The 17915-nt window shown below is 38.6% G+C and overlaps 1 protein-coding gene across 3 annotated transcripts; it reads left to right on the top strand.

Annotated features, from left to right (window-relative positions):
• Window positions 1–1450: 1450 nt before the first annotated feature.
• Window positions 1451–16471, top strand: pfkfb4a (6-phosphofructo-2-kinase/fructose-2,6-biphosphatase 4a). Of its 3 annotated transcripts, none has more exons than XM_053652330.1 (14): window positions 1451–1651; window positions 7679–7795; window positions 8392–8488; window positions 8769–8835; window positions 8994–9068; window positions 9391–9447; window positions 9543–9664; window positions 10798–11005; window positions 11303–11449; window positions 11891–11995; window positions 12538–12667; window positions 13001–13063; window positions 13214–13278; window positions 16334–16471. In XM_053652330.1, exons 1-14 carry the CDS (start codon window positions 1603–1605, stop codon window positions 16391–16393), a joined length of 1362 nt encoding a protein of 453 aa, XP_053508305.1. In that variant the 5' UTR covers window positions 1451–1602; the 3' UTR covers window positions 16394–16471. The 3 variants fall into 3 exon arrangements, with proteins under 3 accessions (XP_053508305.1, XP_053508304.1, XP_053508303.1); XM_053652329.1 differs by lacking the exon at window positions 1451–1651 and adding an exon at window positions 4940–6670; XM_053652328.1 differs by lacking the exons at window positions 1451–1651; window positions 16334–16471 and adding exons at window positions 4940–6670; window positions 14463–15234.
• Window positions 16472–17915: the final 1444 nt, after the last annotated feature.

The following is a 17915-nucleotide window of genomic DNA, read 5'->3' as shown; positions in this document are numbered from 1 at the left end:
TTAACTTGGCTTTGTTCGAGTCACACTGCTTAATCTGATTTATTAATTCTTGGAAAAGGTGCATTTTAAAAACAATCCTTCCTCCTTGTTTAATCAAAGCCCTGGTTCTTCAGCAGTGCGTGAGTCATTGTGTTTCTTCATGATGAGGATGTTCAGGAGAAATTTAGCAATATCATGAACAAACAACAGCACACTTTTACAGTTGAAGTATCTACAAAATGATTGGTTTCTGGGTGAAACCGAGCAGTTAAATGTTGAAATCAATTGCATTTTCATTTCATGTGCATCATCATCATCATCATCATCATCATCATCACCTAAGTTCATCTAACTGAGATGTCAGATGAGATGTTTCCTCATCCTATGAGCCGTCATTTGACTTTTTCAGCTGATATAAACACCTCAGCGGGCTATTTCCATGGTGCAGAATGTTCCAGTGTCTGAGCTAAAAACGTGTCTGAATGCAGAAGCGCACCAGTGGCTACAGTAGGTCAAATTGTCCTTCTCAATCTAGACCAAAAGTCAGCAGGGAGCAGCTTTATAATTACCTACACTGCCACACTGGCCTAATCCAGTTAGACCTGAATGTCTCACTCATGGAATTTAATCAAATATTAGATTTTGATTATAATGCTTATGAATCATATCTCAATGCTCAACCTTTTGTTCAGGGTTAGGGTTAGCCTACACCTCTAACCTACAACTACACCTCTACATTGGAACAATGTATGGATGAATGAACTGTATGGATGAATATATGATGCATATAAACACACAAAACACCACAAAAATATAATCTTTCCATAACAGCAGCTTGTGAACTTTAAACATATCTGTTAATGAGTATCATTGTATAAAGCATCAATATGATTTAATGTCATTTTCAGGCTTCTATAATAATAATAATAATAATAATAATAATAATAATAAAGAGAAGAAGAAGAAGAAGAAGAAGAAGAATTTTATATAACATTTTAGCTCCAACGAAATGAATAAAATACTCTACCTAAGAAGTAAATTTAATGTATTAATTTTTTTTTGTTTTCCTTCTTTACTTCCAATTCAAAAGTGGGTGTGTACCTTAAAGAATCAGTGATTCACTTCCGCGAGTCGAATCTTTCGAACAAGCTCATTTAAATGAATCGGGTTTTGATTTGTTTGATTCATCACACACGCCAGGCATTTAGAAATATTATATAGCCTGCAATTACGTTAATTACAATATAAACACGCCACGACTATGAGTTTATACTGGTATTTCATCCATATATATGAAAAAACACTTTTATATAGATAGTAAGAAACGAACTCTTTTTTTAGGAAGTGGTAATTATGTAGACTTCTAAGGTCATACAAGTCATAATAATGTTTCATATATTTCATAGTCAGACTGTATAATCAGCAAGACAAAGCGTTTAAAAAAAAGAAAAGAAAAGAATTAAAAACCCTTTTTGGATTCGTTCAAGTAGAGGAATCGATTCTTCAGAAAGACTCGCTTTAAAGGAGTCAAATCAACAAGAAAGATAAGCGAATCAGAGTCATCATTACACGCTCACACACTCACGAACGCAAAAGGACCTACGGTGTTAAAGCAGGGGAAAGATGAGGGGTGCTGCCAAGTCCAAAAACACACCAAATTCTGACAGGGCGGGTAAGAAAAACAGGTTTTTCTATTCAGAAACCGGAGAAGATGAAAAAAGGAGTCATTTAGCTTTAGAGTGAACGCCGTGTTTTTTTTTTCTTCCTCGCGCGCGCTGAGGAGGAAGAAGTAAACAAGAGTAGGCACGTAGGCGGTGTGCAGCATCAAGAGCGATTCCATTCAAAATTTAAATCATATCAGTCGATCATAACACTCCACATTGCATGCACTTTACTCTAGACAGGATCGTGTGTGAGGATGTAGATGCACAAATCCGGGTGAACATGTTTACCGGTGTAAGAAGCTGCGTTCGCTGGCTAACGTTGCATTGGATTTGGATTGACATTGGCATTGAACGTGGTGTGTCGTGTGTTTGTTGTTAACCGTGGTCATGAATTAAATGACGTGTGTGTTTTGGGTGATACTTTGATTTGAAGTACTGAAATCATTTTGTTTTTTTTTAATGCACTTTAAAATTATGTTCTATTCTTGAATTACTGGGACAACCTTGTTCTGCCTGGAGTGTATGCTGTGTTCACTTTACACCATAATTGTGTGTCTTCTCCTGAGATCAATTAACCAAAGGACCCCTGAGATAAGATTTACTAACACATTATCAAACAGAATGCTGAGTTTTACACCGACTTGTGTGACTGATAATCCACATTAATCTAATTCTAACTAAACCTGTTTTTTTTTTTGTTTTTTTTTTAAATGTATAAACATGTCATGTGGAATCATTTATACGACTAAGCTTCCTGTGTTTGTTGAGCGTTTATGTAAGGAGTCTCCAGTGTCGGCGCATTGTAAAGGCGATAATAGGAGCTAACTTGTCTCGAGGACGTTCCACAAGAGTAAATGTCTAAAAGTACGACGCGTCGTTCATTAATCAATTTCAATTGTATCGATTTTGAATTGGATCTCTGTGGCGCAAGAGGAATAAAGCACTTCGGGGCCTGCTGTTATCGGAAAAGAATCCGCTATGGAGACGTAACAGTAACTGCTTCATTACACTGTCCTGTTGTTGATTTATTTCCTGTACACTTGATGATGCCACACCATTGATAAGGAAAGGTACATTCCAACAGCCTTTATTTCTGAGTGTGTATCTGAATTTGGTGGTCGACGATCACCTTGTTTTGTTTGATTTTTTTTCAAATACATGAGTATGCCAAACTCGACTTTCAGTTAGGCTAGAAAAAAAGTGGAAGCAGAAAGACGATATGGCGTGTAATTGCTTTTTCATTACCTCAAACCCGCAATCAAAATGTAAACACTGCACAACATATAATAATCTGTTTATATGACTGTACGTGTAGTCTCGCGCCTGTCTGAGTGTGCACGCTCGTATTTGGGCTGTATTTTATGAAGACATCAGTCTGGCTGTCTGATTGCATGCACGAAGAAAGTAGCAGCTATTGTTGTTTGAAGTATCCAAGGTTTTCCATAACGAGTCTGTGCTGTTTACTCTACAGGTGGAGACGTTGTTTTCCCCTGAGATCTGATTGCTACAGACAGTTTGTACATAAGAGATTAGAGGGGTATTTGGCGTGGCTGAGCGTGGATTATGTAAGAGCCAGAGTGTTGGAGAAAGTGACCGGGCCACAATCCACACCCCTATACACGGAGTAAACATGCCTGACTGTACCTGCACCAGGTGCTAAGGCTGCTTAATATAGTGCTCTTATTTTACAGATTCATTACAGCATAGGATGAGGATCGGAACGAAAACAAAACAAAAACAGTGCTGATTTGTTTAACATACAACTGGGAAATGGGCATGCGACGATGTTTACATTTCATGTTAAACGTTCAGCAGTTATTATATTATATTATATTATATTATATTTAAAAAAAATACTATTAAGTAGCCATGTTTTGCAAAAACAGGAAAAAAAAGAGAAACATTTCCGATTTGCTCACGGCTGCTGGGGGTTTCTGTGACATTAGTACGAGTTTTGTTTGAACTATTATGACAATCAGGTATACAATCTCGAATAAATGTCTTTGTGGAAGTAAACAATGCCGTGTGTACAGAATAAACCACTTTGGCGGGGTGTGCTGCTATCAAGAAAATCATCAACGGCAGGGTGGTGTGATGAAGCAGAGTTACCGTTACCATCTCAAAGTTGATTATTTTCCTATAACAGAACGTCCTGAAGTGTTTTATTCCCCTGACAACAATTACAGATTTTAATTTATTAAAGAACGACACACGAGACCTTTTTAAATTTTTTTTTATCCTTTTATAGTTACCTTTCATGTCATTGGAATGTCCACGAGATGTTATCATAGCAGATGATAACATCTCGTTAAAAACAAACCCCCTGTAAACCCCACAGGTCAAAACAATCAAAGTCAGGTCAAATCCCCCCCCGCCCCCCGCACAGCTTGTTTTGTTACAAAATCGTGGTGTTATTTAGCAAAGAAAAACATTGAGTTGTTGTGTAGCAACGCTTTCTGAAAGGAGACGTTTATTTACCGTTGATGGAAGGAGTCTCCAGTGTCAAAGCAAAGCTAAGTTTAAGCGATTTAAATGACTAGAAAAGAAATGATGTACCACTGAAAAGGAAGGAAAACATGCAGTTAATTTTACAAATTGGACAATTTGAAATTTTCAGTACAACATAAGATCTGGTGCTTTCAGTGCAATTGTTGTTAAAAACGTTTTAACGCGATCAAAATATATATAATGAAGTGTTTTGTGACGTTTTATCGCACATATCACGCGTATCTTTGGGGAATAATGTGCGTTCGGTCTTTATGCTTCAAGAAACTACACCTCATCTCCATCCACAACGTCCGTCGCCTTCATGGTCAGTGGAAGGAAGACGGTGTGCTCACATTTGTGTTGAAATCTACTTCGCTGTGGTCGTCGCTTCTCTTGTTTCTCCATTGCGTTTCTTAATTTTGTTCCATTTTCACAGAAATCTCTCTTTCTCTGTGCTTCCGCATTTGTAAGCGATTTCATCATAATCGGCTTTCCATTTTGTAAGAGTTTACGTTATTATATCAGTACACAATAGAGTCTGTTAAAGGTGTAGGACAACCAGCAGAGTCTCTTCTATTCACCTCCTTAATTTCTCTTCTATTTACATTCGCATAAACAACAACAAAAATATAGCTGGAAGACGAGCTCATGTGTAGCATGAATCACGTTATTCAAATCTGAGAGCCGTGATAATGACGCTGTTGATGTCAATGTCCTTACCCACAATCCACAAGGGTGTGGATTTGGACTGCTGATGTCCCTCAATGCCACCTTGTGGATATTCAGAGACATGTCTTAGTACTGAGTCGGACTGATTGATAGCACAATATATTTATTACAAAGTTCAAGATCACAAATGTTCTGATGATTCAGTACTTCAGTTTAATGAGGAACAGATGCAGACTGATTGCTTGTGTTCATGATGAATAACGGAAGAGATTTTAAGGAAGTTAATTTCACCATATCTCACCCCCCCCCCACACACACACCTACACCTACCTTCACTAAATGCTTAAACTGACTCTACAACAGTGAGTTATAAATGTATCATTCAGTCACACTGCTCTAATGGCCAGAACCAGCACACATTCAGTTTACAGTATTGTTAGTAAATGTAAATCATGGAGTCAAATGACTTTATATATTGGCTTGATTAAAATACATGAGATTGCTTTTAAAAAATGAATTATGATAGGTGGGAATTTTTAAAAAGACAAAGACTGGATGTATATGCCTTCTCTTCTATGCTTTTTTTTTAAAAAACTGGATCAATTGGACCAGAGTGCCTTTTTAAAAGATTTTGTAAGTGTTAAAATCGATATTTCGATATTAATTAGTCAATAATTTTATACGGCCACAGACAGAGAAAATGGTGTTTGTTTTAAAGGCGAAATGTACTGTCGTTTTCTTAAGCATGAGGAGTTTTATATCTCAAATTTCTGATGAATTCAAAATTCTACCCTTGTCTCACCATTTTGACATATTATCTCAAAATTCTACACTCTCTCACTATTTTGACGTATTGTCTCAAAAGTCTGACTTATTATCTCACTATTTTGGCATATTATCTCAAAAGTCTGACTTATTATCTCACTATTTTGACGTATTATCTCAAAATTCTACACTTATCTCACTATTTTGACGTATTGTCTCAAAATTCTACATTTATCTCACTATTTTGACATTATCTCAAAAGTCTGACTTATTATCTCACTATTTGACTTATCTCAAAATTCTACACTTATCTTGGACTTACTATCTCACTATTTGACTTATTATCTCAAAATTCTACACTTATCTCTGACTTATTATCTCAACACTTTGCCATATTATCTCAAGTTCTCAGTTCTCGTCTCAAATGTCTGACTTCTTACTGTTACTTATCAACTTATTTTCTCCTTCTTTTTACTTATCTCAGCGAAGAGTTATTTCATTAAAAAACATTCTCAGAATCGCAACGTATTATCTCGGAAATGATGACACGCTGCTGCCGAATGTAAAGAAAAAATGTTATGCACACCCCCCCGCCCCCGCATAGTCTAGGTTTAAAAAACAGGCTTTACTAAGACATAATCATTATACGCATTTTGCGTAGTGTAAGTACAGTACGGTTAAGTGCGCATCTTTTAGCGGCACTACGGTAAGCCTGCTCCGCCGGTTCTCAGCCCATATGACCCGCTTCCTACGCCGGCTACCAAGAACTAGCGTTGGGTCTGTGGATGTAACTTGGCACTGTTACAGCTGGGGCGGGTTTTACATCGTGACTGGGTTGTAAACCATCAATCCAGTCATGTTACTCTGCGTTTAGCTTTTTCACACACACACACGCGTGTGTGTGTATCTAACATCCTGATACTACTGAAGCCTCTCTCTCTCTCACACACACACACACACACGGAAGAGCAGCACAATGGACAACAACAACAGCACGGATGACTGTAGCCCTACACCGTCCAGAGAGCTCACTCAAAACCCGCTGAAGAAAATATGGATGCCGTGTAAAAACGGCCTTCCAGAGAAGCCAATCTTTCAGAGGAGGGGTACGTACTGTAGGATGCGCACCAGGTCCCAGGCTACGTACGTTCAGGAAAAGAAAGCGCGTCCTAAGCACGCGGCCGTACAGAAGAACCTGCGTATCCATGGAAATCCGTGTGCACGCGCGCGGTTTGTTTCGCACTGTTTAGTATGCTAGTGTGCGACACGATGCTCCTACAGAATAGCAAGGTGTCGTAATGAAGGGAAAAAACCGACAGATTGAAGCAACAAAGATTACCTCAGGAAAAACACGATAAAAGCAGCATTTTCTGTGAAGTTGTTTGCTTACCTTGTGTCAGAAAGTTAATGTCTAAACATCATTCTGGACATTGTGTTTACTCCGAGTACGAGTTTAATCGGATTAAGGTCATCAGAAAGCGTTGTTTACATGGTAGTTTCTTTAATCTGAGTATCGTCTTGATCGGAGTTAATATAAATCGGAATATCGTTGTCCGTGTAAACGTACTGACTTTTTACATAAGCGTTGTTTGATAATGTAATGTGGTAGATTTAACCTAATTCAGTTTTTATTTATTTGAACTATACTTTTTATAGTATAGTCCCCTTGTGTCTGGTGCATATTTTCTAAATATAGATTTTCATTACAGTCTTTTTATCCTCGTTTTTAGGTTCTTTTGCTTCTTTCTTTCTTTCGTCCAAACAACTTGGTGCAATCTTCACCTCGTTATTTTGTAATCTCCAAGCATAAGTATGTGCCGTTGTGCAATTTTCGTATCTTCTAAGATTTCACATGACCCTTGATCTACAGGGACAACACGCTGCTCGAGTCGTTCGATAAAACAGGAGGAGGTCGGCTTTGCCTTTTATCAGATCAGATATTTACGGCTGTAATAAACGCAGAGAACACACGGCATTGAAGGGATTTTTATCAGAATAAAGTCCTGATCGAGCACCGTACATAAATGGTTATCCGTCTCTGTCTCTCTGTCGGTTGTTTACACGGTCTGATGGTGTTCGTGTTTCTGTTCTTTTCTTTTTTCTTTGTTTTTCAGTATGCATGACCAACTGTCCCACTGTCATCGTCACGGTCGGCCTACCAGCCCGGGGCAAGACCTACATCTCCAAGAAACTCACCCGCTACCTCAACTGGATTGGCGTGCCAACGAAAGGTACCGAGTCCCGAACACACGAGCCCCGAACATGTTAGACTCGACGGAAAGCCGAAAAGTTGCACGTTTCCACCAAAGGATCTCATCACATCGAACACGTTAATATGAAATTTGAGTGTTGCTGTTAGTATTTGAATTTTTCTATTATGAACCTATTAATGAAAATTAATCTCTTATATTTCTAAAAAAAAAATTGCATTGAGGCTATTATATCTTTTTTTTTTTATTTTAAAATGTTCTTATTTAAAATTTTTTTTTATTTTTGCTAAAGTGAACTTGCGTCCCATAAAACACTATGTATATCTATAACTATTGTTCATACGGAAATAATTATTTTTAAGCTTCCAGTACTTCATCTTCTATCGATTCATCACTTTATGTGCTCACTACATAGGGTACATAGTGCATTAGATGCTCAAAAGTCGTCCGTTGAGATTCAGAGTGACTCCATTAAGTCGAGACTTACTCCGTTATGTAATATGTTTAATTGAATCAGAAAATTGCTGCTTAATAAATAAACATTATTCAGAGCCAGTGGATCAAGCCACAGTAGTCGCTAGGTGACTAAACGCAGTCCTCCTTGTCCTCTTGTGCAGAATTTAACGTCGGGCAATACAGACGAGAATGCGTGAAGATCTACAAGTCGTTCGAGTTCTTCCGCCCGGACAACGAGGAGGGGCTTAAAATCAGAAAGTAAGTGTTAGCGGTTTCCTCGAGTGTGTTGAGAACAGAAATGCCATGCCGTGACGTGACCGGACACACGGCTGACTCATCATCACTACAGATCAGAGGAAAAAAAGCCCCCTCGGGTTAATATGTGGAGATTGTCGGTCCGTAATTAACAGTAATTTACAAGGAAGAAAATGTCAGACTGTTCTTTCACCATGGATCCCATTTTCATTGTTGTTATATGTGCTTCAGTATTTCAAGCAATATGACTTTAATCAAGGATCCTGACTTCCTGGTTTCTCAGGCAGTGTGCATCAGCAGCTCTTAATGATGTGCATCAGTATCTCACCGAGGATGGGGGGCAAGTGGCGGTGAGTAAAAAAAAAAAAAAAAATGCACTGCTTCATCCCTGATCATCATGTGCACTTTATTTATTTATTTATTTATTTATTTATTTATTTATTTATTGTACATAGCTCTCTGTCTCATTTCATGTTATGCTTCCCTTCTGCATTTTTGATATCTGCAGGTATTTGATGCCACAAACACCACGAGAGAGAGGAGAGAGACCATCATTCGATTTGCTGAACAGAACGGATTTAAGGTGCAGCGCCGTAACGGTCACGTTCGCATGCCGAGATCGTGCAAAATTTTTTTTTTTTTTTTTTAATTAAAAAAACTTTCTTTCTTCACAGGATTAGCTGTTAGAGCTTGTAATGATACAAACGCATATGTGTAGAACTAGCGATTGTTCTTCTACTTGACTATATTATTAGAAGGATTACCCTTTATCTTGTTTGGTTAAATTATTAACTGTCAATCAGATTATTAACGAATTAACAGACTGCATGTAAGCAAAGCTAGACAGCATGGTGTGTTTCCTACGTATTTTTCCTTTAAAAACGCCATTTTGTTTTCTCTCTCAGGTTTTCTTCGTCGAGTCTGTATGTGAAGACCCTGACGTTATTGCAGAAAACATTGTCGTGAGTATCATTAGTGTCACTGCCACTTACTCCACAGCCCCCCCCCCCCCCCCCGCCCCTTAACTTACTCTCCATTTTGGCTTTATTTTCCCCAGCAAGTGAAACTGGGCAGCCCAGACTACACGCACTGTAACACCGAGCAGGCTGTGGAGGACTTCATGAAGAGGATAAAATGCTATGAGAACTCCTATCAGCCTCTGGACGAGGTCTTAGACAGGTGACAGAAGGGAAACACAGTCTTTATAGTGTTACAGCATTACAGCACAGTTTACTGGGTTTCCTACATTTCATCGCAACCTGTTGTTTTTTCTTTTTTCTTTTTTCAGAGCTAGGGGGAAAAATGCAAGTGATGCAATGCAAGATTTAGGAGTAGAACAATTATAGCATCGTTAATAGCCGACACAAGATTACGTGCATGTGTAAAGCGGATTAGAATACAAATGGACGATATTCATTTACATATCAAGAGCTCTACAGTTTAAGTGCTACAGTATCGGTGGGATGGACAAATCCCAAAGATAAAGGGAATTTAAAAAGATAAAGGACAAAATATTAAACTAGTTTTTATTTTAAAACTAAAGACTTATTAACTAGCAAACTTCTTTTGTGTGTGTGTGTGTGTGTGTGTGTGTGTGTGTGTGTGTGTGTGTGTGCTACAAGTGGCTGATTTGAGCGATCAGCATCTAAACCTTTTTTTTTTTTTCCCCCCAAATTGATTTCAATAAAATAAAAAACTACATCTTACAATCTACATATACCTCAAAATTACTCCCATGATCACTTTTTGTAAACAGTGTAGTGTCGTTAGTTAAAAAGTGCAATTTCCTTAAAAAATAAAAGCAAAAAATCTGATGATAATTTTAATACTTATTTGAGGCAGTCCCTCGGACCCGGATGATATAATAGCAGAATTGTTATAAATGATGTCACAATATTCTTTTTTGAGGTTGTGATATCTTTTTATTATTGTTTTTTAATACTTGCAGCCTGACTCGATGCTAAACTTGTGTACTTACCCTTTAAAATTGTAAAAAAAAAAAAAAATATATATATAATATATGAGAAATGTGTGTGCATGTGTAATTGTAAATATCTATATATTTTGATATACATTTTTTTTGTTTTTGTGGACATTAAAATATGTTGTTCAGTGTTTTTTTCATGAATATTGTGTATCGTAGAAATATCTTTGAGAATCGTGGCCTATTATGCTTCTTTAGGATTTCTTTAGGATTTATTCCATAGACACTCCTAATCCGAGGTGTTTATATATTAATCGTTCATAGAAATGAATTTTAAAGTGAATCTTTCTCATTAAAATTTTAATATAATTCTTTTTTTTTTTTAAAGAGAGTTGTCCTTCATAAAGATCATCGACGTGGGCCGGAGGTACCTGGTGAACCGAGTCCAGGATCACATCCAGAGCCGAATCGTGTATTACCTCATGAACATCCACATCACACCGCGCTCCATCTACCTGTGCCGGCACGGAGAGAGTGACCTCAACGTTAAAGGTCGAATCGGAGGCGACTCGGGTCTCACGTCCCGTGGAAAGGAGGTGCGGAGAGGAAACTGGGTCACGTTAGAAACGTCTCACTGTCCGATATAAAGCTGGTTTTATTTTTCCCCGCAAACTGTGTATTTTTCACACCTGTTACAGGTAGTATGGACGGAAAAACACTTATTAGATGAATTGTGATTTTGTTGAAAGATCGCTGCACAGGACCTGACATTAATAAAAAAAAATAAAAAAACAGCAGTGTAACCGCATTACGGCGAGCGGTGTTCGTGATTCGAGTGATGAATTTCTGGTGACGTAAGGTGAAGGATATTAACGATGTCGGTCTCTTTTTAGTTTGCTCGCTTCTTGGGACAGTTCATCAAATCGCAGGACATCAGCGATCTGAAGGTGTGGACGAGTCAGATGAAGAGGACGATTCAGACTGCCGAGGCTCTGGGTGTGCCGTACGAGCAGTGGAAGGCTCTCAACGAGATCGATGCTGTGAGTCGCTTAAAAACCTCCACTCTGTCCTCCTCACTCTGGCTCTAAAGGCAAAATAACTTCACAGATGCAGCGCGTGAACTGCTAATAACAGTGACATGTCATGTTTCTCATGAATGGACATCACGGATATAAATCTGAAAAAAATATAAAGATAAGAGACACCATGCAAGCAGTATCACTGAATGTAAAGATATTTATTATTTCTGTTATTTCGCTAGAAATATTGTATCAAGATCGAATCTCTTCTGCAACAGTATGATGTAGTTGATGTAGAAGCTAGCGTAATTTTTTTTATTTATTTATTTTTTTTATTGGGCATGTATTTTATTATATTCTTATATTACATTCTTCTTCTTATATAACTTTTTTCACTCCTTATAATGATATATTTTCTAATTATTTTCATGTGGTTGTTTTAACGTTCCTGTGTGTGTCCAGGGTGTGTGTGAGGAGCTGATGTACGAGGAGATTCAGCAGCGGTATCCTCTGGAGTTTGCGCTGCGTGACCAGGACAAATATCGCTACCGGTATCCCAAAGGAGAGGTGAGACTCTCGGGGTGTACAGCACAAGGGCGACGTTACTTAACTAACCTCTGTTTTCATTACACACTCTCTGTTTGTGTGTGTGAGAGAGAGAGAGAGAGAGAGGGAATGCTTACTGCTTGTCAGAGCTAAAGGGTAACCAGGCTACTAATAATTACACACAGGATAATCTTCCTGCGAGACAGGATAAGCCGTGACAAACAAACCCATTAGGATAAGGGCTGTGATGAGGTTGTTTTTTTTCTGTGCGAGAGCTCCCATTCACACTCCATTACCTGTACGCCAAATGTACTTTTTTATCTCATGTGATTAGATTGTCCATGTCCATGTGGAAGGCACTTAGATCAATGATTTGGCAGCTTTTGTATTTCTTATCGGCCCGACAGCGTTTTATTATCTGCTTGTCGCTCGTTTGATGGAACAGGCAGCGTGTGCTTATCATTTATGCAAAAGCAAGCAAGGAAAAAAAACAAATAAAGTGTTCAAGAAAAGAACTTTCCCTATATTAAAGCACTGATCAGTTGTGTCACCTCTGTTTTAAGTCTTATGAAGATCTGGTGCAGCGGCTTGAGCCCGTCATCATGGAGCTGGAGCGGCAGGAGAACGTCTTGGTCATCTGCCACCAAGCGGTCATGCGTTGCCTGCTGGCCTACTTCCTGGATAAGACGGCGGGTAAGAGGCTGAGCAGATCAGCTCTCCTATTGGACGATAACCTCCGTTAACCCTTAAAAGTCTGCGACGGATCTCCCGCCTTATATTTCGGAAATGCTTCGTCGTTTAGGAATTATACTTTAAATCGTGTCTTGTCTCAGCGGTCTGTGATTTAAGGGGGACGGGGACATCGCACTTCCTCTGGTAGCTTCATGTCTTTTTCTAGTTACTTTGTTCGGCAGAACTTAAACGACATCCAGCGCTACCTGTGCTGGAAATTTTTATAATAGAGGGATTTGTACATGGATGTAATAATTTCCACCAATTAATCAACCCGGGCGTGTGTTTTTACAGAGGAGCTGCCATACCTGAAGTGCCCGTTGCACACAGTGCTGAAGCTCACGCCGGTGGCTTACGGTAACACGCTGCCTTTTTCATTCAGTCACGCAGCCATACGACTTAGTCAGATTTATCCTTCATTCAGTTATTTATTTATTTATTTATTCATTCATTCATTCATTTGTTATCATTAGCAATTAAATGTGATCGGATGATTTCCTCCTGCAGGCTGCAAAGTGGAGACCGTCTTCCTGAAGGTGGTCGCGGTGAACACCCACAGAGAAAGACCAGAGGTAACACACACACACACACGCACACACATAAACACAATGCTAGGTATTATCTGATTCATTCTAAAAACCATGTGGTCCAGAAACAAACGAATAAAAATCTTTCCTTAGACCGAAACACTGAAAAGAAACACTAAAGAAGTAGCACTAGTGATGATAATCTTGATGAGGACGTGTGGTCAAGTCGAAGGTTAAGTGTGTGGTCAATAGTGTGACGCGTCATCATCGGGAGCCCCCCCCCCCCCCCCCGCAGGGTTTAAACGACTGTGTTGCGTACCTCCGATTGTCCTAGGGTTTGTGATTGGGGTTAGTGTTGGAAGGACGTGTCTTTAACTGAATTTACGGTGTTAATCAACATACATAAACTAGGAGCACTGTGAACGAGGTAAGTTAACACCCGTGTATTAACTGACGTTTGTTTACATGTTGACTAACTGCACCTTTAAATACACACATGCTGTATAAGCTGTTAAAAATGTCAAATAAACAATAATATAAATATATTCTATATACAGTACATTTATAAATAAAACTAAATTGGAGTAATATAGTATGGGCAGTTGAAATTTTAAATACATGAATAGATTATATAGATGTAGATACGTACATTAAAAAAAAATCTAGATTTAATATAATACACAGTAATATAAATACAGTCTGAATTTGAAATAATCTGAAATAATATAAATATGAATTAGATTCATAATAAATGTAAATACAGTACATTTATGAATAAAAGTAAATTATTTATAAATAACTGATTTTCAACTTTATTCTTATTGTGGGTTACTATGCATTTATTTTTGCTTGTGACTAGAGTAAACATTGATTAATTCCCGTATTCATTATTTTATTTTATTTATTATTATTATTTAAAAAAAAAAAACAATTGTAATAAATCATTTCGTCTCATCACTTCACTTTTTTCTTCAGTGCAGCTTGCTTTTTCCCCCCTCTCACTTCCATTTTACATTCAAGGCCTTCACTTCCTCATCCTGGGGTTCCTGCTATACAGAGCCGCTCTCTGTGTGTGTGTGTGTGTGTGTGTGTGTGTGTGTGTGTGTGTGTGTGTGTGTGTGTGTGTGTGTGTGTGTGTGTGTATCGAGGGCGGATCTCTCCTGGTCAATAGCATGCCTCCTTCGCTGTATTTACCCGCTGTGTGTCCTTTCTGTGTTTGTGTTGAACAGAATGTAGATGTGACGCGGATGCCAGAGGAGGCGTTGCTAACAGTGCCAGATCATCAGTGACACACGCACATGCGCTCAAACCCTCCCTGTGGGATAATCGATCATTTACAAAAATAAAATGGATTATCCTTTTAGTAATGAAGTAGTGATTCAGGGCAATAATCGCTCCTTCTGTGTTCCGACACTAATGAAACTTATCATCGTAACGAACTTGTGCCAGCATGTGCACGACTGGCAGTTCTGTTTACAACCAGAACATATTCTGTAAAATGTTTAATAAACCTAGCTAAATGTAATGATGTTAAATAAACGATTATGTTTACGTAACGTTACCCTACAGTATGTCCAGCGCAATAGTATAGTTAACCAGTAAGAATAATAAGCGGTGATTAGCATTGCTCTAACGCACACATGAGTTTAATTTATTTTAGCTAAACTTCCTTTGCACCTTAACACTCCGATTGGTTCGATTTTCCCGTCACCGTGTCGATTTTATGTGGAATTTTGTCCTTCTGGAAAGGAAAAAAAAACACGTGTACATGTTGAGAGTATTAGCTTTACCGTGGCGGCACAAATCACATTTTAATTTGCTCAGAGAGAGCCCAGTTGAAGCAGCTTTTAAAAAAAAAAAAAAAAAAAAAATGCTGTGATTTTATTTCGAAAGATCTCCGTACTGATGGGGAGATTATTTTATATTGTATTTATACAATGATGATGATGATGATGATGATGATGATGTCTAAATGAAATGCTAATAAAAAAAAATGTGTTTAATAGACTTTGAAGACCATTTGTATTCATAAACCCTGAGAATTATATACAATTAAATATCTTTCCAAATGTCTTTGAGATTCATTAAGACTCCTTTGTGTTTATAGTCGAGATAATCGGAGAGATGTGCGCAGAACCGTCCGTTTTATAATCCCAGTCCTGCCACTGTTGGAGTTATTCTAGCTAATGACCTTGGTCGGTTCTGCTTCCTAAAATTAGTCATTTAAACCACATCGACCCTGACCAGAACTAAGCGTTTACCGAAGGGGAACGAATGAGCGCTGTGTACGTGTGAGAATACACTCAGGTGAAGTACTGAAATAACGAGCTGCCTTTTAAGGAGTCTGGGTTGAAGGAGTCAAAACTGACCAAACTGACGCGGGTCTTAATTCAGATTGACTTTAATTTGAACCTTGAAGGAAGCTTTTAATAAAAGTTGAAATTCTGAAGCGGTCATGCTTGGGTTGCCTAAACACCAGAACATTTCATGTGAAGAAAGGGAGTACTGGGGAGCTTTGCGTACTGAATTATACGGGCTTTAAAGCATTACGTCTAAAAATTAAGTAGGAGCAAATAGAGTAACTCTGCTTGGGGCTAATTATTACACCCGTGTCACCCGGAAGAATCAATCGGGGAGCTGTTAGAGACTGTATGTACAAATACGTCGCGTATTACAGGCCAGAGGACAAAGGGTATGTTTGTGTAGGTTCATGTGAAACCTGGCTTTAGTGCTGGTCATGACATTATTGCTTTATCACTGTTGTGAAATGTCAGCCTTGTATAAAGTGCTGTGTTAACTGATTTGAACATATAAGAACAATATATATATGTATGTGTATGTGTGTGTATATATATATATATATATATATATATGTGTGTGTGTATGTATATGTATACGTGTGTGTGTGTTAGACGTGTATTAGACGTCATATATATATATATATATATATATATATATATATATATATATATATATATATATATATATATATATATATATATACACACACACACACACACACACACACACACACACACACACACCTAAATATATAAATACACAAATGTCAGAATGATATTTTCTGTTCTTTTCCCCCCAGAACGTAAACATCCATCGGACCACGGAGGACGCCCTGCGCACCGTTCCACCTCACCTCTGACCTCACCTGTTTGGCCGTCCACTCCTGCGTGTCTCGATACCCCTATTCCAGGGCTCCCCTATCCTCCAGGCATCTCCATAACTCTAAAGGATCCGGAGTGTCGTCTCTCAGCGTCTTCATTTCTGTCCCCCCCCTTCCTTACTTTTTAATCCTCCAGGGTTCACCGACAGGAAGCAGCTCTAGGACCTTGGGCTTTACACCCCGACTGTAGAGTAACGTTCATTAGGCATGAGCTGATCGCAGATCAACATCGGTACAGGGCTGATCCTGATATGATTTGCTTTGGCTCAGATAGAACCAGTTCAGTTCAATCTTTATCAAATCAGATGTGCAGCGTCAGTCCTGGTGAAAGGGGCGTGGCCTCTGACTAAAGGAACGCCCCAGTGCTTTTGAACAGAAGCTTTATCTTCTGGATGTGGAGCATCTGTCTGTGTGTGTGTGTGTGAGAGAGAGAGAGAGAGATTACTATAGGCGTGAATTTCAGAACGCTTTAGTGCTGGGAAAACGACGGAAAACTGACTTATAATGGAAGTCTGTGAGGGAAATTTTGTAAATAAAGCTGTGGGCCATAATTCACTTTTCCAAAGGGATGAATTTGTCTTTCGTGCGCGACCAAAAACACTAACTTGCAGAAACGTTTGTGTTAGTTACACGAGTGTAAACGCTTTTTCGCCATTCGCCATTCATATCACCCACTGATATGACTTGCTGGATTGTCGTAGACGTGCTTTTTGGTAGACACTGGTGTCTTTTGTGTGCGCTTTAGGCATCATACCTCAAAATTCCTGCCAGATTCCCAAAAATAAATGCAAATTACATGTCAATTACCAAGTGTTCTCATGCTACAGCTGCTTTTCCTTTTTGTTGATTGATTCCAACTTCCCTTTGACTTCTATTATAAGTGAGTCTGGAGTAAACAGGTTGTCCATTGTTTTGTTTTTTGTTTTTTTGTTTTTTTAAAAATCAGTACAGGGAAATGTGTTTGCTGAAGTAGTCACACGCCCACACACACACCACAGATGTGCCGGATAGAGACGAGGTTATGTTTTGAAGGCTTACGCACAATATTGAATCACAACGCTACACTGATCACTGCACCACACACTAGAGACAGTCTGTTTAATCCGGTTCATCCGTCAACCCTGGACATGAACAAACTTCCCTTTTTTTTGTTTAGTTTTACGCCTCTGGGTTTTTGGAACGTTTATAAAACCTTCACTGAAGGATGTGAAATGTAATCTACTGCATAAGAACTTGTATCAGGCGTGATTATACTTGGCTTGCGTTTTGCGTGTGTGTGTGTTTCGCAGCTCTTGGACTCCTCTTTTTGCATCAGTATTGTTCTGTCGTTGTGTCACACTGCCATTTGATTCTTATCTCTCTGTTACTTTGAGGGAAGGACGACACAACTTTGTTCCGGTGTGTGTGTGTGGGAATAAGAAATGATCACTACATCCGTATGTGGGCCCTGTTTATTTCTACAGAGCACGTGTCTAGAGTCCCGCGTCCTCACACCAAGACT

Source organism: Ictalurus furcatus, chromosome 21 (genome assembly GCF_023375685.1).
Source record: "Ictalurus furcatus strain D&B chromosome 21, Billie_1.0, whole genome shotgun sequence".
Lineage (NCBI taxonomy): Eukaryota > Metazoa > Chordata > Actinopteri > Siluriformes > Ictaluridae > Ictalurus > Ictalurus furcatus.
This window is presented reverse-complemented; position numbering and strand designations above follow the sequence as displayed.